The sequence below is a fragment of the Centruroides vittatus genome, unplaced genomic scaffold (genome assembly GCF_030686945.1).
Source record: "Centruroides vittatus isolate TY-2023 unplaced genomic scaffold, ASM3068694v2 contig_3116, whole genome shotgun sequence".
NCBI classification, from domain to species: Eukaryota; Metazoa; Arthropoda; class Arachnida; order Scorpiones; family Buthidae; genus Centruroides; species Centruroides vittatus.
In genome coordinates, this window is record NW_027122007.1 from 57,867 (window position 1) to 81,347 (window position 23,481).

The 23,481-nt window shown below is 27.2% G+C and overlaps 1 protein-coding gene across 1 annotated transcript in view; it reads right to left on the reverse strand.

Moving 5' to 3' along the window:
- The window catches only part of LOC136973205 (muscle M-line assembly protein unc-89-like), a gene marked incomplete at both ends in the record, with an annotated part of 87,825 nt that overhangs the window by 55,977 nt on the left and 8,367 nt on the right, over positions 1 to 23,481 (reverse strand). Inside the window, 9 exon segments of the mRNA XM_067267905.1 lie at positions 3,116 to 3,288; positions 4,302 to 4,410; positions 5,301 to 5,479; positions 5,986 to 6,091; positions 8,475 to 8,653; positions 14,059 to 14,173; positions 16,571 to 16,749; positions 17,944 to 18,049; positions 22,749 to 22,927. Of these exon segments, the coding sequence (XP_067124006.1) occupies positions 3,116 to 3,288; positions 4,302 to 4,410; positions 5,301 to 5,479; positions 5,986 to 6,091; positions 8,475 to 8,653; positions 14,059 to 14,173; positions 16,571 to 16,749; positions 17,944 to 18,049; positions 22,749 to 22,927 (1,325 nt within the window).

Genomic DNA, 23,481 nt, shown 5'->3' on the forward strand with positions numbered 1-23,481 from the left:
TATTAAATATAAAAATAATGCAAAATGTACAGAGAAACTTATTAATTAAAGGGAATTTCAGCATAATAAACACAAAACCGTGTTTTCCCAAAATTTACTGAGTATTATTACAAAGCAGTTATCTGAGCACATATTACCATACAACAATGTAATCTGGCTTCAGCTCTTGGTTTTCAGCTGCTTCAAATTTTTCTGTATCCAAAGCCATTATTGACAATATTGTATGTACAGTCATGGCTTATGTTAAATTTAGCAGAGATGTCATCAATTGTGATTCTCCAAGGTTTTCCTAAATCACATATCAGTTTGTGTTTTGATTGTGTCTGTTGTGATGTTTGTTGGTTGACCCAACTGGTTCTTATCACAGACTGTGCACCTGCCCTTAAATCTCTGGCCCTAATCATACAGTTTATGTTAGTTTAAACAACTGTCTCCATACTTAGGCACCATCCTGTAATAAATTTCACTCATTTTTATAACATCTGACCACAAAAAACATATAACACTTTGAAAACTTTGTGTCTTTTTTTATTTAAAAACACTATGTTAGCTAATAGAGTAATTTTATGTTATGCCTCTTATAACCATTTTTTACAAAGTATCAAGACCATAAAATTAATTGGATGCTACACATCTGAAATGCATAGCATTAATAGATTATAAAAAAAGTTAATTTTATGGTCTTGGTCTTTTGTAAAAAATGGTTATAAGAGGCATAACATAAAATTACATGTTATTAGCCAACATAATGTTTTAAATAAAACAAGACACAAAGTTTTCTAAGAAAAAACCATTCCATAAGTCACTAACTTTTAGAATTCAATATAACACTGTTTAAAATTTATTTTGTATACTAGTATTTTCTATATATTAACAGGACTTATTATACTGGAAATATAAGTACTAGTATACAAAATAAATTTTAAATAGAGCTAAAAAGGACACAAAGGCATAATAAAATAACACTTTGTTGTTCTACAATAATGCACTCTGACAATAGTGCCATCTTTGATATGACACTGTGCATGTGCAAATAGCAGGATTCCCAGCACAAGCAAGTAACATGTGCTCAGATAACTGCCTTATAATATCATCCAGCAAATTTCAGAGAAACTCTAGAAAATCTACCAAAAAATATAATTTAATTATATAAATTAATGTTTTCAACAATTTTAAAATTGTCATCTTTAAGTTGAAAAATGGAAGATAGAACCGAAATCTTTTTTTTAAATGAATGTGTCCGAATCTTATTGGCTAGAATATATATGTAATAACTGATGTGATCCTGCTGGGCTTGGTCCATTAATAAAGATTTTCATGTAAAGATATCCATGGATAGGAAATGGTATCCACATTCCTGTAATTGATGGCCAGTTCTCTAAAGGAAGCTTTATAAATTTCCATCCTTTTAAGATGTTCTAAGTGGGGACTAGTTAGAGATAGGATGAAGGATTTGGGCTTGGTCATATACAATATCTACTTCATTCTCCAACACACTTAAGGTGGTGGAAAATAGGCCCTTTTCAATGGTGTAGATATGTTCATTGATTCTTTTCTCCAAAGACCAGGTGGAAGGCAAACACCTACCAGTCTTCTACTCCATTCCTTTTATAAATAAACATTTCAATAAAAATTTAGTATATATTGGGGCAACTGCTAGAACTTTAGAGGAAAGAATCAAAGAGTATATCTAAACCATCAAAATGTTCATTTATATAATTAATTATATAAATGAACATTTTCAACAATTTTAAAGTTGTCATCTTCAGGTTGAAAAATGGAAGATAGAACTTGAATCTATTTTTTTTAAGAATGTTGATATGGTGTGTTTGAATCTTATTGGTGTGTTTGAATCTTATTGGTGTGTATGAAGTTATATCATCTTATCCAGTTATTAAAGAGTTTTGAGATTAAGGAAAGACAAATGATAGACAGACAGACAGACAGACAGACAGACAGACAGACAACAGACAAACATAACAGTGGGAATTTGTAGGTCTACAATTTTTCAAATTGCAGCCCAATGAATGTAGGCAACCTGTCAAATAAGGCTAAAAATGTTTTAATTAAAATCTAATTTATACTGAAAAATAGAAGATATTGATTGAGTTGATTTATTTTGTGTGTGTACATTTCCAGTTAATTCACATTTAGTTTACAGTGCAGTTATACTGTTTAGCCCTTAATGCAGTGTTTTTCAACCAGGGTGCCATGACGCCACGATTGGGGTGTCGCAAAGTTTAGGACCTTTAGGCATTTTCTTGGAAATTTACTTAAGTCTAGTTCAAGATAACTCATTTGTCAGTATTTTGACAAAATTCAATGGACTTAAATTTTGATTTTGAACACGTAGAAACATTATTTTTGCATTAAAATGCTACTTCAAACTGTCAATTTTAAAATTTTTTTTTTCGAGGAGGGAGTCCCCTCGCCGGACCCCACCCCAGCATTGCACATAATATTCCTTTTCACAAAAAATTCATCTGCCCCCGTTAGCCCCCCTTAGTCAGATTCTAGATCCACTGCCGGTCAAGGGTGCCACGATTTTTTATTTTTCAATCAGGGTTGCCACTCAATGAAAAAGGTTGAAAAACACTGCCTTAATGTTTACATTTACATAGATGTCATTTGGGCAACATGACTGAAAATTCCTTTGGATGAACATATTAAAGAATAGTTAAATTCTTCATTTTCTTGTTGAACTGACTTTGAAGAAGATCCACACAATCACCAATAAATCAACACAAAACTTTCCTTAACAACTTTTAAACACTTTTAAACATAAAAGTTGAACAAAAGTTAAATTAAATAATGATTGTATTTTTTCATCTATTTAAATCATCTCTACATTTCCAATTACTCGTTTCTGTTTCCTTCACATGCACATAGTGAAATTATGGTATTTTACATTAATTTAAATGAAAAAAATTTGTTCCTATTACAGGTAACTTAAAATATGCATGACTTAGATGCAACTGTTATGTAATTTGAGAACCTACTGTATATAAGTAAGTTTAGGTAAGTACAGTTTCATTAATTAGTAAACATTAAAATTTCTAATTTAAATAAAAAAAATTTAAAAAAAAATATATATATATATATTTTAAAAAGTTACCATAGACTGTAAATTCTGCACTTGTTTCTGAAGAACCATGTGGATTAGTTGCTTTGCATTTATAAGTTCCAGACATATCAGATGCAACTTTTTTCAAAGTTAATGTGTATGATGCTTCATCATTAGAAACAGTATATTTTTCATTGCTGGTAATTTCAACATTACCTAAGAACCTAAAATAATTAAGAAATCCTTTAAAATTAATTTCAAAATCATAAATGTAAACTAAAAATTGAATTTTAAACTTAAATACAAAAATTAACTATTATTAGTTAAAGTAATGAGTTACTGAAAAAATAATAATTTAAAAAGATTGTTTTATTACTTCATTTACATTCATTAGATTTTATAAAGTTTGTTGAAACAACATATTTCATCTTCAAAGCATTTTAATTAATTTCTAGGAGCATTTTTTTTTATGTTTCCAAAGCTTCATTTTTCTAAAACTTCATTGAACTTTTGAAAACTTATTGAATTTTTTCTTTGAAATATTTGATTAAATATAATTAAAAAGTTAAATATAAACTTTATTTTTGATTCTAAAAATTTATGATAAAATTTGTTCACATAAATTTAAATAAAATCAAATAAAAAATGAATCAGATGTTACATAGTAGTCCTTTATCTACTATTTTAGTTTTATTGATTTTTTAAAATTTATACTTAAATCCAATATGGAAATTCATTCATACTAAATTTAAATATAAAATTTTTAATCATAAATAACTTTATTATGAAATGTTTATTTCATAATATAATTGAAAACTGAGTGGTCTTCTTAAAGTAAAAAAAGCTGACATTTATAGAATCATTTCATTTTATTCTTACAATTTTTTTATATATTTTTCTTTTTTCAAATAAACTAATGCAAAGATATAAATATTGAGAGACAAATATACAAAAAATTCTGCATAAATACAATAATAAATTGAAAAATTTTAATGTAATATCAAAGAACAATTAAAAATTAATTTCTATATTAACTGTCAGACTGAGTGATAAAATATACATATAAATTTAATAAGAAAAAATCTTAAAGATTAAATCAAATTATAAATTATTAATAGAAAATACAAATTTTAAATAATTTGTTTGTCTTAAAACATATTTTAAGAAATAATTTAATTTTCTAATAAATAATAATTCTTACATAAATTTTTAAATACACATATAACATATACATTACCATTGAACTTTAGGACTTGGTGATCCATCAACTTCTACAGTAAATTCAACATTAACGTCTCCTTCCACTGATTCTTTATCAACAAGTTTTTTCTTAAAAGTAGGTTTTGCTAAAAAAAAGAACATAATGTAGTACAAATCAATTTATTTTAATTAAATCTTTTATAACATTAATATCAATAATGAGAAATTTATTTTGTATATAAGTCAAATCCTTTAGTCTTTTATAGATTGGGAAGTTTCCTGTAGCCAAAGGAATTTCTTGTGGAGTTTTTTTCTGCATCCACTCACTTTTTTGTTGGCTAAAAAGGAAGTTTTACCTAATTGCTGATGTAGAAACTCCATAAGAAATTCCTTTGGCTACAGGAAACTTCCCACCGTAAACAGGCTAGGAAAATAGAGATCCCATATTACAATTATACCAATATAAAGGTACCAAAAGAAATTCATCAAACGCTAACAAAGGGTCCAAAACACACCGATTCCAAAGCTCAATTATTCGCTTTTATAGATGTAACAAATTTTGTAAAAGTAACATTCAGAATGGCTACAATATTAAAATTCATGAAATCATGTTTCCATTTATTTCAAAACTATATTTCATTTACTGGCTATACAAATTAATAAAATAAAATTTTTAAAAACATCATAATTTATCTATTTATAATCTAAGACATACTTCTAGTGCATGACAGAAACTTGATCAAGATATATTGTGCAATTCCATAGTAAATCACTTTAGGAGTCTAGTTTCTTTAAAACAAGATTCAAATTCTTAAAAAAACAATGATAGATACTAATCCACACCTAAGTAAGATAAATTCAGATGAACAAGTTTACTAGAAGTGAGATTTGCACATTTAAAAATGAGATGCAGAAAATTATTTTCAGCAGTTACAGAAGTGACAAGAAACAAGGAAGAAAGTTTTAGTCAAATAAATTTACCTATTAATAAATTAACTACTATAAATGAACACAAATGAAATCAACTATAAATTACCTTTAACTCCCAAACGGCTCTTGGTAACATCTTTTCCATGTTCATTAGTAATTTCACAGGAATATTCTCCAATATCTTGTTTTGACACTTTATCTATAACCAAAGTAAAGGTTGCAGATTCTTCTTCTATTTGTTTTATATGTGTTCCATCAATTGTTAATGTAGCTCCATCTTTAGTCCTATATAATATTATACATAAAAATAAATAAATGAACAATTAAAAATATTTTTTGAAAGAGGCTAATATAATACAATAAATGAAAATGAATACAATTTTTTTATATAGAATTTTCATTTTATTTAAATTATTTAATAAAATTAAAAGGAACTTGCAAAAGTATAACAGTATATACTTAATACTAATCCTCAGAAAACTAAAATATTTTATAATTTTGCATGTAATAATTCACATACCCAATATATTAGAATTACTAAATGATAGTATGAAAATAGCCTGATAAGCATAGTAGATCATTTGGTTTTATAATTTTGATTTTATTATCAATTATACTAGTTATTTATTCATTACACTGTATAGACTATGAAGTTGCTTTCATTTAATTTAATTTAGATATTTTCTGGATTGATATTTTAGTTTTTGTTTAAAACTGTTTTGTTTAATTCTTTAAAATTATAAACAGCTAATTGTTTGCTAAAAACTAAATTTAATGAAAACATTAATCACCATTTAATATCTGGTTTTGGTTCTCCACTGATTTTTACTGTAAAACTTGCTGATACATTTTCTTCGACATCACTATCTTTCAATCCTTGAATAAACTTAGCAGGAGCTAAAAATATCAAAAATATTTTATGTATTGGTTTTTTAAATTTAAAATGTATAATTCTATAAGAATTTGTAAAAATATTTATAAAATAATATAAAAAGTCAAACTTAAAATATTAAAGAATTAGCATGTTTTAAATTTTTTTTCACTTTAAAAAATGTCAAAAATCATGTAACATTATTTTCTTTAATGTTTTAAATATGATACAATAAGAAATTGTTCCATCAAACAATAGAAATAACACACTTCATCAAATTCAGAAAATAATTTTGCTTTATTAAAAGCTTAAAAATAATAATAATTATGCAAATAAATTTTTAATTATTACACAATCATCAAGTGTTGGAGAAAAAATAAACTAAATGAATAGCACTGTTATAATTACAAGAAATGCTAAAAAGATTTTAACTACAGCAACCAATAAACAATAAATAATTGCTGGATATATCAATAGATAAACATTAAATTATTATAAGAGATTTTTTATTAATTTTGTATTTATTTATATCCAAAAATTATCATCAGTTGTTTATTAAATACAATATTTGCATTCTCTTATGAGCTTTTATTTTAGGTTACTTTAGTAATGTTGTTTATTTAAATGAAGACTAATGCCTAAATCCAGTACAAATTAACTCAAAATAGTAATTTTACTAATGTTTTCATCTATTTGTAACAGACATCGTCAGATAAAATACATATAACACAATTCATATGTGTCTGTTACAAACAAACAAAAACATTATTAAAAGTGCTATTTTGAGTTAATTTATGCTGGTTTCAAGTGTTAGTTTTCATTTACGTAGGATATTCCAGTTTTTGAAGCATAGTTGTTTATTTAATTTATTCTTTATCCCAGACTTAATGATGATATAATAACTTTTGCATAATTATTTTGTTTTTGCTTTGCAGTTGTTAATATATGTAATGATTAAATAGAATAGCAAATACTTAAAACTATTTAATTAACTATATATGTATCTTCTTGTATAATAATCTGTTAAATTTTTATTTCTTGTACATAAAGCTTAATTCTTATGGAAAGGATTTGTTTAATGTTTGCATAATTGTACTTAATTTATCACAAAAATGAATTTTATTCCTAGCATTTTTATTTTCAATTTTGTTATTTATAGCTGCTGTGCTATGTCATATTTTAGGTGTAACAAATATTGTAAAGCCCAATGAGTGTATAGGAACATCCAATGATTGCCTAAATGATTGTTTCTTTTCTTCCAGAAGGTTCTAAATTATTTAATAATTTATTAACATTATAATTATAAATTTAGTTAAAAGATGGCACCTAATGCCTACCTCTAGTACAAACTTTATCATTTGATATTGTTTTCATCAAGTAAGCATGCATGTTGTCTCAAATTTGCCCACGAATTTTAGGGTATTGAAATTTTCAATTTTTGTCTTTTATCAGGTTTATTTTAATGAAAACTGATAGTGCAATTTTTTCTTCTTTGTCCTAGCTTTCCTATTATCCAGTGTTGTCATTGCTTTCAGACTTTAGTCTTTAAGACTATCACTAAGACTTTAAGTTTTGTTTGTATAGATTTATCTTCTTATTTAGTAAAGTTTAATCATGTTTAAATAAACGTTACTAAGTTGCATTATCAGTTTTCACTAAAATAAACCTGATAAAAGACAAAAATTGAAAATTTCAATATCCTAAAATTTGTGAGTAAATTTGAGACAACATGCATGCTTACTTGATGAAAACAATATTGAATGATAAAGTTTGAAATAAAGGTCTTAAGTAGATATGGACCCAGCAGTGACCGATTGGGTAAAACCACTGAATACTGATTGTGAGTTCAGACCTCATTGGTGAGATGCAAATGTTTTTTGTCATTTTAAATTACCATTGACCATTTTACATAGCAGTTTAGTTTGATTTAAACATGAGACAACATTTTTGAACTGGCTATTGACACTCAAAAAATAGTTTCTCTTTTCTTCTTTGTCCTAGCTTTCCTATTATCCAATGTTGTCATTGCTTTCAGACTTTAGCCTTTAAGGCTATCATTGTGTTTTGTTTGTATAGATTTGCCTTCTTATTTAGTAAAGTTTATTTAAACGATGGCACCTAACACCTACCTCTAGTAGCAAATTACTTGGTATTAATTATTTAAATTAGCCAATTTGTAGCCTGATCATTTAGGCAATGGTTGGATGTTTCTATATTTTAGGTGATTGGAAAATTATGTTGAGGGTGTTGTATATTATATAATGCAAAATAATTTTTAATATATGTATTAATTAATAAAAAGTACTTTTTGTATCATATGTATACCACATTTAATTTACATAAAATAGTTTTAAATAAAAAAAGCTAATTTGTAAATGGAATAATATTCTAGTCTAATATAAATCTTACATTTTACAGATAATTTTCCACTGGAAATGTCCTTTCCACTTTTATTACTGATTTCACATGAATATGTACCACTATCCTTAGAATTTACTTCTTTTAATACAAGAGTAAATGTTTCAGATGCTTCTTCAATAACTTTTACTTTTTTATTATCAATTGTTAATTCGGCATCATCTTTAGTCCTAAAATGTATGTAAAAATATTTTTTTAATATTTTGTTTATATTTATATAATATAATTTTTTAATACTTTAAATATGTCAACTATGACTCCAATTTATGATTTTGTTTTTAAATTGATGATATTTTATTTTATTGATTATATTTTATATTTTATTTTATATTATTTATATATTGTTTTTATTTTATATGATTATACTAATAAAATTCATAACAATGTGAATAATAATATCAACTTCAAACTTTAAGAATATACTGTATTATTTATGTTCCAAAAAGTTTTTATAAAATCCAAGTAAAATTTTATTTCAAATCACTTACCGCTAACAAAAGATTTTAAATGATATGAATTGATATCAAGTAATAAAAATTATATTAAATAATAACAAATGGCAAGTCCTCTGCAATTATTTAAGTTTGCAGAAGAGTATGTTAAAATACTGAAAATATGAATTATTATCAAACGATATTGTAGTTTTCACTTTTTTAAATTCTAAGTACATTGTTGATTGATGTCACTTACTAAATAATATCAACAAATGACAAAACATAAATACAATAAATTCTCTTTTTATGAGATATATTCATTTTGAAAAACCCTTTTTAAAAAAATTGCATGCAAAAACATAAAGCTTTCCCATACAAATTCATGTAATTTTAAGGAATTTCTGCAACCTTCAAAAATGATTAAAATGTTCTTATTAATTCATTGTATTTATCTGTCATAAAAAAAGTGTTTTTGAAATATTTATGAATATATTCTTTAAGAAATCTATTACCATTTAAGATTTCTTGAAGAATGTATCTGGAGTTGTTTGTCTTTTTGGTCTCTTCTCACATAGTAATCCTTGGTAAGAACATATTAACATCTTCATCTAACTGTGAAGCTCCTTTTCATATTCAAACAGTCTTTTTCAAAATCTTACGACATGGTCAAGATGATAAAAAGCTCTTTCAGTTGTTTATAAGTTTAACTTGACAGAAGTTGATTACTAATGGAAATTGATGCTACTGCTTTATTGTCACCTTTTTAACTGCAACAATATTTTATTACTCATTTTGGCTCAAAATTCAATTAAATCTCCTTTTAGCAACTTCATCCAGGCCAACCTCATATTATTGTAATAGCTATGATTATTTGGATATTCTGCTGTTTCTTACATTATTTATTGCAAAACTAATGATGAAAAATTTGAAGTTATCTGATCTGTTGATCTAGACTCCATGATGCTAGAACAATGAGGTCGAACTCTTTTCAGAAATTGATCAAAATTGAATTTTATAAACTCCAAATTGTGGTTAAATATTTAAGTTGAGTAATTAAAAAACAACAAAAACTGCTTACAAATTTCACTTTGTTTAGCTTTTTAATCTATTAATTTATCAGAAAAATAACAATAAAATCTATAAAACATAATAATAAAGTTATTAATAATGGAAACAAATATTTTGCTTAATAATTTAAACAAATATTCTGTTATTTATTTAATGATAATTCTGAGATTCATAATTACTGGCATCTAAGACTTTTCATGACAGCTTTAGGACTGTTTTCATATTACATATGCAAAGTTTTGAAATCTATCAAATACTTTTTACAGTTTAAAAAACCTAATACTTTCTAAACATTCTATGAAAACATTCAACAGGTTTTCCGTCACTGGACTAAATCATCAGATCAGATATTTTACATTTTTTGTAAATAAAATGTGAATGATATTTTTACTAATTGTCTTTGCAGGAATAAAATTTTGTAAATATTCTGTAGATATAAACAAGAAGAAATAAATAATAAAAGTAGAAACCTTCCAGAGGTGTAAAGTTCAAATATTTTTCACTAAAACAATTACATTAACAAATGCTTACAATTACAACAAACAATTAGTTAACAAATGTTCTCTGAAAGCTGGAACCTGCAAGACATAGGAAAAGCAGAAAAAATAATGTTATTGCAACCCAAATACAGGGAAGTATAGATGCAAAAGCCAGAAATTCCTGTGTGTTATTTATTTTCTGTAGCGGTTAGTGTTATTCTGCAATGCCGTCTATCAGGAAATATATTATTTTTCATTAGAGAGCTTCTTTGCATTCCAGTGGCGTGCCGTGACATTTGATGACAGGGAAGCTGTGTTTCTGTAAGAAGCCGACTTCCAGGGGCAATCAGTTAATTGCGCGTCAGTGATGGTCTAGGGCAGTGGTTCTTAACCTTTTTATACTCGCCGCCCACCAAATATTTCATAATTTTTTTGTGACCCCCATTTTTTAATAATAATTTATATTTGATAATTTGATAATTTATCTATAATAAATTGATTTTTTTATTATTGCTTTATTTTTTATATAATAAATGTAAATCATAACTTTATTATTTCATTATCTATTTAAATAACATTCAAACTTCACAATTAAACATGAAAACTCATTAATTTTTAACAGAAAATAAAATAAGAAACATGTCGATAAATCGATCCAATGTCGATGCTAAAACTAAACTAAAACTAAAACGCCCACTTGTCGTAAGGATTTTGCATATCTTTTGCAAAAATATTTAAATTTTCAAAGCCTACTATTTTTCCTAATTATTTTTAAAATTCCAAGCATTAATAGTTTCTTAAAATTGCTTTGGAATAAAAGAAGTAAATACTGCGGTGTAAGTAGCATATTTACATTTATTTCTTCTGTACTAACAAAGTTGTATGTAGGAAGAAATACAAAATAAATAAATAAAAACTAAATAGGAAAACTTTATCTTTCTTATTTCACTTTTCAATACGATATTCGGATTATACATCAATTTTCTTTTTATTATATTCTGAAGGAAATTTTGCATAATTTGGCGGCCCCCGGCAAACTTCTTATGGACCCCCAGGGGCCGCGGCCCCCTGTTAAGAATCACTGGTCTAGGGTCCATTCGTATTCATTTGTTCGATAAGCCAGTAAAAACTGTAGACTTCTCTAAATGTATTTTTAATATCACAATTACATTCTGAATCGCTAGCCACGATATAAGGGCTAAAATTAAAAATAAATTATAAAAACTTACTCGGTGAAATAAAATGTGCGGTGGATATACATACCTGGTACAATGTATTGTTCGATTGTATTAATATACTTTTAAAGAAAATTATAATTAAAATATAGCTTTGTAAAGAAACGTACATAAAAATAACATAAAATAGTCTTTACTTTTTAAATCTTAAAACAATCCACTTAGTCAAATATCTTGATACGAGTAGCTAATGGATGGAACTAGTGCCGGTCCAGGTAGGTGTGTAGTGAGTGTGTGCGTGCCAAATCCCGAGGGTGCCGATACCGGTAAATGTCAAATGCCTCTTTTGTCGCATCACTAGTATATCTCAGAGGACGCCACAGGGCTGTTGTAAATTTTAAACGTTTCTCACCGTAGCTGTAAAAATCTAACTATGTTAAACTTAATAGTCATTCGTTTTCTAACTAATTCGTTTTAATACCAGGTGTACACGGAAATCAGTTTCCCACTGTACTGAGCGAGTGATTGGTTCTGTTAAGCTTTTGTTGAAGTAAAATTCTGGCTCTTTCAACAGGGTTTTATTTATGTCCCCATTCCCTAATCTCTTAATTATTTAGTCACTTCTTAAGTAGAAATAAGTCGAAACCAGTTACTTTGTACCTGAATATCTGTAGTCTTGGGAAAACAGTGGAAAGACAAATTTTTATGACAACGGATATATAAATCGTAAATTTAAGGAAAATAAATTCTAGAGCTTTTTTTTTTGTACCATTGTATGTACTGTACTACGTCTCATTCATTGAATTTGGTTGTAAATGATGCTGCCAAAGTAACAGTTAATTTTTAACACTGTACTAGAATTGCACACGTTTTTTCTGCATCCCCTTACAGATGGGACATACTAAATCGTAATATCACCGGTTTAACATCGAAATCCGTAAGTAATATAAGATGGGAGAGCGGAATAAACGCAGAATAAATATATCAAATATTTTAATGGAGTTTTTTTAAACTCCTGTCAACTATACAGAACTATCATAAAAACGTGCCAGTAAACTCCTATCGGTTGGGTTGTTATAAATCTAGTCTAGGGTGGGCAACCCTTTTTATAACATGGGCCAGAATAAATTTTACGTTTTTTTCCGCGCCGTAGTAGTTAATTGACGCCTTCTTGTGACTCGTAATTTTTTTAGTCTGCAAATATGAAATAAATATATAAAAAGTTAATTACTACATTTATTTCTGTTATCGTTTTCGAAAATTACAAAGAATTGGAAAAATAACTATTAATTAGTTATTTTTCCAATTTAATAATCTATTAAAGATCTCGCGAGCCGGATAGAAACTTTTCGCCAGCCGTAGCTGGCCCGCGGGTTGCCCGCCGTTGATCTAGTCTGCTCGTGATTCACATAATCGAGCGAGGGTGGCCGAATATCTAGCAGGTGGCTAACAGCCCACAACCGCTCCGGGATATAAAGCTGTACTCTTTACGAATGTGTCGCTTCTACCAGCTAAACCGGGTGAGGTTGGTGCACTGTAAACCGCATGTGTTAATGCCTATATAATCTGGCTGATTGGAGACTGACCCGGTTTCGACATTCCTTCCGCCACCGAATTATTCGAATATACAATAGCAATCTTATCGTTTTTTTTCACATGTAGTATAGAAATTTGTAAAAGATACATAATGCAGTTATAATAAAATATTAATTTTAATTAATTCAAAGTACGTTAAAATATGAAAATTTATATTTTATAAAATTCAAGGGAAGGTCATTGGAAGGTGGAATCGGCGCTTCCATCGCTTCCAATGACGGCACGCCACTGTTGCATTCATTAGAGAGCTTCATTAGAGAGCTTCATTAGAGAGCATTTGAAGCTTCTATTTTTGTGCTTATGTATTTATTCCATGGAAAGTGATAATATAAACTTTCATGACATTATGGACTCTCAGACTAAAGATGATGATGATGATGATACAGAAGAAGACCAGCTAATAGAACAGTTTGTGTTTGATCCTTTAAATCAAATGCAAATTTTCAGTTACATAAATACTTCAAAGGAATTTGGAAAAGCTAAAGATCAAGAACTTTTTTATACAGAGCAGTAGAAAACTGATAAGACTATATTCTGTCAATGGTGGAAAACTTGCAAGTCATGGAAAAATAAGATAGTCCCATCAAATTGCAACTATTGCAGGTTTTACTGTAATGTGTAGTAAAAGTATTTTAGAACTATAATTGAAACGAAAATGTTAAAATTATCAGCAAGTGTCAATTTTTCAATAACACTTTTCTATTTTATATTACATTACAAATGTTAAAAAAAAAAATTTCAAACTTGTAAATGTTATAAAAGCCAGTTATATTTATTCAATAAAAGAGTAAAATTGTTTAAATGTTAAATTTATATAAATTACCATTTAACTGTAGGCTTTGGTTTTCCTTTTAATTTAACTGTAAACTTTGCATCCTCTCCATTTACTGCTGTCACATCTTTTAATCCCTGAACAAAACTTGCTGGCTCAGCACTTTCTGTATAATTATAATCATTTATTTTAGTTTTAAATTAAATTTACATTTTATAGAAGAAGTTTAATGTATAATTTATTCAAAATTTATACTTTATTATTGATTAGATTAAATATTTATTGACTTAATTACATCCAAAGATATTTAGTGTAAATACAAACATATTTCAACAAATCAAAGTAATAAAAAAATTAATGATAATACAAATATTACATATTATAGTAATTATATACCATTTAGTGATATTTTATCAATTATATCAATTTTATTGGCTGCTTTGTTTGTTATCTGGGAGTAGTAATCTCATGCTTTACAAGCATGGATTCCCAAAATCAATGATCCATGAGTTTGATCGACCTCATAAATACATAAATACTTCAAAGGAATTTGGAAAAGCTAAAGATCAAGAACTTTTTTATACAGAGCAGTAGAAAACTGATAAGACTATATTCTGTCAATGGTGGAAAACTTGCAAGACATGGAAAATTCTATTGACCCTATTGGGTCAAAAGAATTTTGAAAGAGATCGATGGAAGTCATGGAGTCAACTGGAGGTCAATGAAAAATTCAGATATTTATGGTACTCTTTTTGACAATTTCAGACAATTTACAAAGAATAATAATAACAATCATGTGGGAAATTCATTAATTGATTTGATAATTTGCAAGAGAAGTTAATTAAATTAAAAGAGGTTATGGAATCTAAAGCTTTATTCCACACTAATGGATCCACCAAAGTTTGAAATCAAAAATATATCAAATTAAAAATTGTTACTAAACCAATATTTTTAATTTTTCTCAATTTATATCTAGTTGAAGTCAGTTTTATTCAATTTACTTGATAAATTATGCAAAATCTTAAAAAATAACAGAAATTTAAGGAAATTGATTGAAAAAAATATTCTCTATATGGGAGTCAATGCAAGAATAAAATTGAGGAAACTCTTATTGGTGTAAAAATGAAATGAATACTTAAAAAACATCTGTATCTATAGAAAATTTAAGCCAATTAATTAAAAGTTATATTTTAAATTTTTTATATTATTATATTTTATATATACAAATTATATTTACCTTTACTCAATTTATATGTAATAACAAAACTACTATATGTTGTACAACTAGATACTACGTGTTTCTTTCATGTTTAATTTACCCCCCTGTAACAAGGATATTCCTTATTACAATAAAGATTGATTGATTGATATTTTATATATACAGACTTACTAATGATGCTGTTTAACATAAATCACTAATAATGACATTGTCAATGACATGATATAGTAATGGTATTAATAATACAGTAGTGTCCACTTATAATGAACCTTGATCTAATTCATCATGCATTGATTTTCTAAGATTTTTACCATTATTACATTTGAAACTTGCAAGTATTTTGTTTTTTTTTTTTTCCTTTCAAATGGTAGCAAATGGCAAGAATCAATATGCCTTAAGATTGCATGCAGTTTGTTATTGTTTATAACCAATATCAGTAAATGGAATTTTTCTAACCAATAACAGCATAAATTTTAAATTTTGTGATGGTTTGATTTTGAAATTCAAGTTTGAAATACTATATTTACACTTGAAACTTTCTTGCCAATCAAAAGCATACTTTCAATTTCCAAATGTTAAATGGATGGGAAATCAAACAAAATCATTTAACTCTCAATAACAGATTAAAAATAACATTTATAGCACTAACAAATGAAAATCCTTGACAGTGTAAATTTCTAAGTTCATTGTTAATGGGTCAATAGATGAATCTCAGAAAATACCTTAGTAAAGTAAGAAAACTGGTACAGAGTATAAAGATTTACATTTGTGAGGAAAAATTAGGTAAATAAATGTGTGATTTGAAATTATTTACAGTAGTTAAAAGCAAAAATACCCAACTTAAGCAACATTTCCCATATTAGGTCATTACCCCGTACATTTTTTTAATCCTTTCATGTCACTCCCATTATGTTACAGGAAAAAGTTTTTAGTTAAAAGCCCTAGTAATAATCCAAGAGTATTCTTTATACTCATAATCCATTATAAGCAATAACTTTCATTTTTTAAATCCAAATATTGTTTGTTATATACAGATTTATTGTAGCCAAAAAGATAACATTGCTCTTATGAGTGTTTCATACTTTTAAAATTTGTTTGTTATAGCTGAGAGTTCATTATAAGCGGGTTCGTTATAAGTGAACACTGCTGTATTTGTTTAATTTATAATAATTTTATTTCATTACTATCATAAATAACAAATCTAAATAATTTGGTAAAAAAACTCTGACAATAAAAGCCATAAAAGATATTTATTTAAAATCTGTACTAAAACAGAAAAAATTTAAAGATAAAAGAAATTAGTCTAATTGCAAAACCTTGATTTATTTCATTAATTTAACATACCTTTTACAGATAATGTACCACTGGTTGATTCTTTACCCACAGAATTAGAAGCTTCACATGTATATTTTCCAGATAGAGAACTATTAACATCCTTAATCTTTAGCGTATATTCACCTGTATCTTTATTTTCAATAAATTTATAATTTTTTGTTTCTGTGACTTCCATACTATCTATAAACCTAAAAAAATTGCCTTTATTTAATCTTTTACCATTAAAATTGCATAATTAAATACAGTAGAGCTTCATTTATCCGAAATTCGATCAACCGAAATGTCGGTTAATCGAAAGCTTTCCAGTCGAACTGTGTCGTGCTGAATCGAATGTTTTTGATACTAGATTAACTTCTAAAGTATAATTTTTTTTGTTTTTTATTTTTATATTTATTTTGTTTGTACAAAATAAAGAAATAATTTTTAACGATACAATAGCCACAATTATTATTATAAAAATTTTCATTAGGCCTAAAATCGACAAAAATTCAACGCAAAGCATCACGCAACAGAGAAAAATTTCAACACAGGATAGATTAATATATTCTTTCATATATAATCGGTTATCCGAAAAATAAGTTATCCGAACAACCCGTCCCCAATTGATTTGGATAAACGACGCTCTACTGTAATTATAAAAGTAATAAGACATGTTAAAATATATTAAAAATAATTCATAATTATTAATTAGAATTACTCAAAAATTTTTAAAATGTAAATTAGTTGTGATGTAAAATAATTTTGTTTTAACAATATATCATTTCAAATATATAAATTTTAAAATTTTAAAAGAAATTATCTTCTTTCACAAAATTTAATTAATCTGATATCTTTTAAAAAGTAATCTGATACAAATCAATTTATTAAATTTCTCTTGTGGACATACAAAAGTGTTGCCTCATAAATTTCTTAAAGTAGCTTTGTTAGAAGACAATTTAGCAACTTTGAAATTTGCTACAGACTTTCAAAATTAAAGAATTAAAAATATATACAGAAATAATAATATCATTATTATAGTTGTTATGCTATTAAGAAAGCATAGATTTTATATAAATCAAACAGAACTAAAATTCTAGTTTCTTGTTATTAATATATTTTGTTTTTTATGGGAAAAATATAAACAGTTTGAGTATGAATACTGTTAAAATTTAATAAATCAATTTTTATATTTTTGCTCCAACCACTAAATTATTTTCAATTCTTAAACAATTAAATCTTTCCCTTTATTTAAATTTTGAAAATATTCAAGGAATATTTTTGTTTTTAATGAGATAAGACTAATATCTTGAACTTTTATAAGATTATATGATTTACAGTCAGACAATATTGGATGTTTATACTAAAGGTATCATTTGAAAAAAGTATTGTTTTAAATATTTTACCATTTAATCTTTGGTTGTGGTTCTCCAAAAACTTTAACCTTAAAATCAACTTCTTCATTTTCAGATGCCTCTATATCTGACAGCTTCTGAGTAAATGACGGTTTCCCTAAAATTTAAAATATAAATTTTCCATTGTTTTTATTACATAATAATTTATATACATATCAAATCTACATTTATAATACAAGAACAGATAAAGTGAACACACTGTCAGATTGCATTAAAAACCTTTATTTAACACAAGTATTTTCAATGATACAAAATTGTCGTCATCAGGCCAACAAACATCTGGAATACTTGTATTTGTCACTTTATCTGTTCTTATACTGCAACTAGGGATTGCAATCCAGCAGTGTTTTCAATTCAGCTGGATTTTTGCTGGACCAACATCATTCCAGCTGGATCCGCACAGATCAGCATGGATGTATTTTTGGTGCAATAAAGTGTTATTTATCAATCTATCTACCCAGCAATTTATGTTTTTTTTTTTTTTAAGAAATAAAACATTTTTTTAAAAATACTTAAGAAGCTTTTATTATTTAGACTGGTCACTATAAATCAGTAAAACTTCTTACACATTGAGGTAGTAAACTTAACTTTGGTTTGGTTTAACACTTGAGATAGAGATAATTAACTTTAAAATGTTTAGTTAGATTATAATTATAATGTAATCTTTAAGTTAAATAATAGCAAAGGCAATACTACTAATTAATTTATATTAATATATTATAATAATGTAAGGACGGATAATCAGTGGCTAAGTGACTATCAGTCTTACCAGTTTTCTTATATAGGCTCTACATATCAGTCTGTAGTTATTTATAAGTAATTTAATTATTAATGTTAGTAAAGTAGTAGGTAAGTAATTAGTAGTAGTCTAGTAGTTAGTTATTATTATCACAATCATGAATCATATACATTCATATCATCATATATCTAAGATACTGATAGTCATTAATTTAATGAACTATTTAACTAACTAGGTAGTCTCAGTTTCTCACTAATTTTCACAATAAAATTGCCTTGCCTAGCCTACTAACCATTTATAGAATAAAAGTTAAAAACTCTTACTTAATAGAATTAGAGTAGAAGTTATAAAATATTAGTCTTGTCTTCAATAAAGTATTTTAAAGGATTAAATAAAATTAAATCAATCACTTCTGTTATTTTTTTGACTTTTCTGAAAGTAAGATCTCAAGAAACAAATGGTATTGCTGGTGTCTCCCAACCTACTTCTTAATGAATTGCATATATATCCTGCTGCGGAGAAGGCCCTTTCTGCCTCTACGCTAGTTGGTTTCAGGGTCATCAAATAATCATAAATCGTTCCGTCACGTGATTCATTGACGTCACAACCGACCGTAAATTAGAATTATGCACCAGGACTAGGAGAGGAGTTACTTATTTTATTTAGTGCAAAGACACTTTATTTAGCGAGAGCAGAAAGTCAACTGGCAATTAGATCAGCAGAGATAAAAGGGCGGGCGGTGTGGTATAGAGAGGGGGGTGTAGCACGTGCCGCACTGAACAGCAACATCACTCTCGCTGCCAAGCAATAGCGCACGTAGCAAAGCAGCAATGCCAACAACGTAGATTTTTGCACCATTATTTAGAAAGTAAATTGAATATTTGCGGATCCAGCAGGCTGAAGAATGTGCTGGATCCAGCTGGATTGCTAGATGAGGGATCCAGCAATTGCAATCCCTAACTGCAACGTTTGGTGTGGAGTTTAACTTGCTATTTTTATAATACATAAAAAAGTAATACTTCAAAAACTTTCATCATTATTGTACAAAATATCATTTTTATTTATATAGCAGTAAGTATCAATTTTACAAGACAGATAGAGATAAAAATTTAATAATACTTATTTTCTATTGTGTCTAATCCTAATATTCTGAAGAGTAATTTATAAAATGCCGGTACCTAATTAGTGATTGGTTTTACTTACATTTAAACATGTTTAGTGCACTCTAGTTGTATATAGTATTTTTTCAGCATTATGTGAAGTTACTAGTTATTAAAATAACTCATTAAAATAATTTGGTAATATCAACAGATATGTCACTATTTATTGATAATATTAATGATTTTTGATTTTTACAATGATTTTTTTTAATTTAAATTGTTGAACAGTTTGAAAAAAAATGACAAAGAACTGGATTAAAATTTATAACATTTTCAGCATACATAAATAAGAATGTAGTATCAGATGGGATAAGTGCACCCTCAGTTCTGGAATTTGAAAGTTTTAGCCAATAAAACAGAGTAAAAATTAACTAATATCAAAAATCAATTGATGGAATAACTAGCAAGGTTGCGGCTAAAGTTTTCAACATAAAAAAATGAACATTGGACATTCAGCGCCACCTTCCTGTAAGTCTAGAAGTTTGACAATGCCATTTGGAATGTCAGTGGAATCATGCTTGACATTCCAAATGCCATTGTCAAACTTCTAGGCTTACAGGAAAGTGGCACTGAACATCTGACGTTGATGTTTTCATGTTGAAAACTTTGGCTGCAACCTCGTTACTATCTGGTTATAGTAAGAGATCATAAATATCACAAGTTAAGTGAGTGTTATTTAGCCAGTTTTTTAAAATAATGCTGAAGGATACACCCTCCACTGTAATAGCTAAATAGGAAAATCCAAATAAAATCAAATGCTGGGATAAGTGTGCCAAAGTTGTGACAGTAACCTTTATTTATATAGACTCCACTGCAAGTACAGACATAGCAAATGAAATAATAATGGCACACTAAAAGGCAACAGTAAAATCAGTATTATTTATTGTAATTTGTCTCAACACATCTAGTTACAACAAAAATGTAAATGATCTACAAAACAACATGAAACTGCTTGAGAGTGACTTTCTCTGAAAAGACAGTCTAGGACAGTGATGGCAAACTTATGACCCTCACAATGATTTCAAGGTACCCACATTTAATGTTTAGAAAATATTAGGTTTTTACAAATTATAAAAAAAAACATTTGATAGATTTCTGAACTGAACATGTAATGTCTAATAGCAAGGTCCTAAAGTTGTTTTGAGAAGTTTTAGAGACCAGTAATTGTGAACCTCAGATTAAAAAAAAATTATCATCAAATATACAACAGATTTCCAATTAAAAAAAGTATTTGCTTCCATTATAATCATATTATCATCATCTTTACACTTATTTATACACTTACACTTATTTTTGTTATATACATTAAAAAGTTAAATAAAGTGAAATTTGTAAGCATTTTTTTTTTGTTATTTTTAATTACTCAAATTAAATATTTGACAAAATTTGGAGTTAAATTTCTAATTCAATTTTGATCTATCTATTGATATCTATCTATCTTTGACATATCTTTGGTTGCCATCACTGGTTAAGTACTGTGGCCGTCGGCCATATTTGTTGTATATTTTTGTACTTTTTTATTTATTAGTTTTAAGTCTTTCCTGTTTCTTTGTCTAAAATCTTTTCTATAACGTTTGTTCTTAATCCTTCTCCCGTGGGGGTAAGACTACCAATTCCGAGAAAATGCTAAAACAAAGGAGGGGGTTTGAGGCAAGACAGCCAGAGAAAAGATTCATTCTGAGGGTGAGACCCGAAAGGAGAGGCACGAGGAAGGCAGCACTCGAGAGTGAAAAAAAAGGAATATTTAGACCAGTGAAGGATAGGAAGGCCTACGAGGAGAGAAAAATCAAAAAAAGGAAATATTGAGATAAAAAAGAAGAAAACAATTGGAGAAGGTGTCTTACCCCAAGATTCATCGAGTGTGAAAAAAATCCCGGGTATTTCCTAGTCTTTCTATCTATCTTTTATCATTAATTAATTCCCCCTTTTCTTTTATTTCTTTAGTTATAAGATAGTTGTAAGTTTAGTTTTTAAGTTAGAATAATTTTGATTGTCCCGCGCTCATTTGTCACATGCTTGGAAATCTCTCTTTTGTTGTTTTGTTCTAAAAATGTTCAACGCCTATGTCTTGACCAGGATAAGGTCATAAAGTTGGGATCATGTAAAGAAAAGAACTGGTTCATTGTGAATAAATTTTAATACTTTGTACAAAAAATTGTTAACAAAGTTTCTTTTTATTGTACTACCCTGCTCGCGGGATCCAGTACATCACACAACGAACACTATAGTACTTTGAACCACTTTACTCCAGGTTATAGTAAGACTGAAAATTGCAACAAAAAACAATTAAATAATGTCTTCCAACAAGGCATGTTTTACTTAAGAACAACATCTAAGAAGTTTATGAATACCTAGCTCGTGTTATTAGGAACAACAAAAACTTTTTGCAATCGAATAGTCCTCAATTCTTGTATTTGAATACTCCCACTTTAAGTTTGAATCACTTTGAATTAATTTGGCTTAAACATAATAAAATGTTTTATGTATGTAAGTGATTTTACTATAAAAAATGTGTGACATTTATCTGGTGTAGTTTAAAGATAAAAAAAAAGAGAGAAAAAATACTAAAACCTATTCAAAATGGAAACCTGCCAAAGCAGAAAAAATAATTTGGTACCATACCATTCTGGTGTACACAGGTTTTACAGTATATATAATTCTTATTGTTAAGTTAGTTTAGTTTAACACCACATTCAATTTAGTGTCAATTTCAGAGTGAATAGTGGCACTAAATCAAAGTTTGACTGTAATTATAATATAGGTTATATAGTTTATATTTACATTTTATACAAACCTAAAAGTTCAGGAATGGTCATAATTATAAAAATTTAAATCTTTTTTATTATGGATGGAGTGAAAATATTTTAAAAATCTAATTTATTTAGTAATAATCTTACCAGCAACAGTTAGATTTGCATCAGCTTGGTCTGATCCATATTCATTTGTAATTTTGCAAGAATATTTGCCAGCATCATCTTTAACAATATGATCTATAGTTAATACGTAGGAATTACTTTCTTCTTCTGTCACTTTAAAATGCTTGTTATCAATTTTAAGCTCTTGGTCATCTTTCATCCTTTGAAAAAAATTATATTAATAAAATCATAATTCAATTAAACCATATTATTATAATTTTTCAATTGTGATATAAGTTCATATTTATAAAAATAAAGTAAAAATTTACAGTATAAGTAAAAGTAAAAAATTTAAAGTATAATTTCCTGCAAATAGTCCATTGATTATCTGTATTTAAAAGTCAATTTGAAAGCAGATGCAAGTTATCTGTCAATTTTAGATTGCAATCAACTCACACAACTTGATTTCAAACTCACCCAACAACTTTTCCTTTGTCTGAACTTATCAAGAGTGTCTTTTTAAAAACATGGAAAATCCTTTACATAAGTGCTTCTCAAACTTTGTGTACATAGATTAGTTTTATTTTTATCCCAATGCTAGCAGAGCAGTATTTTTGTGAAGTTAAATAAAAATAATTACAAAATAGAGAGAATGGAATTCAGATGCTTTTTTTTTAATTTTAACTTTTAGATTAAACTAGTAAGAAAAATACAATAACAAAATTTGGTTCTAATAATGGGCCATTTCAAGTACTTTTCTAAACAAATTTTGATT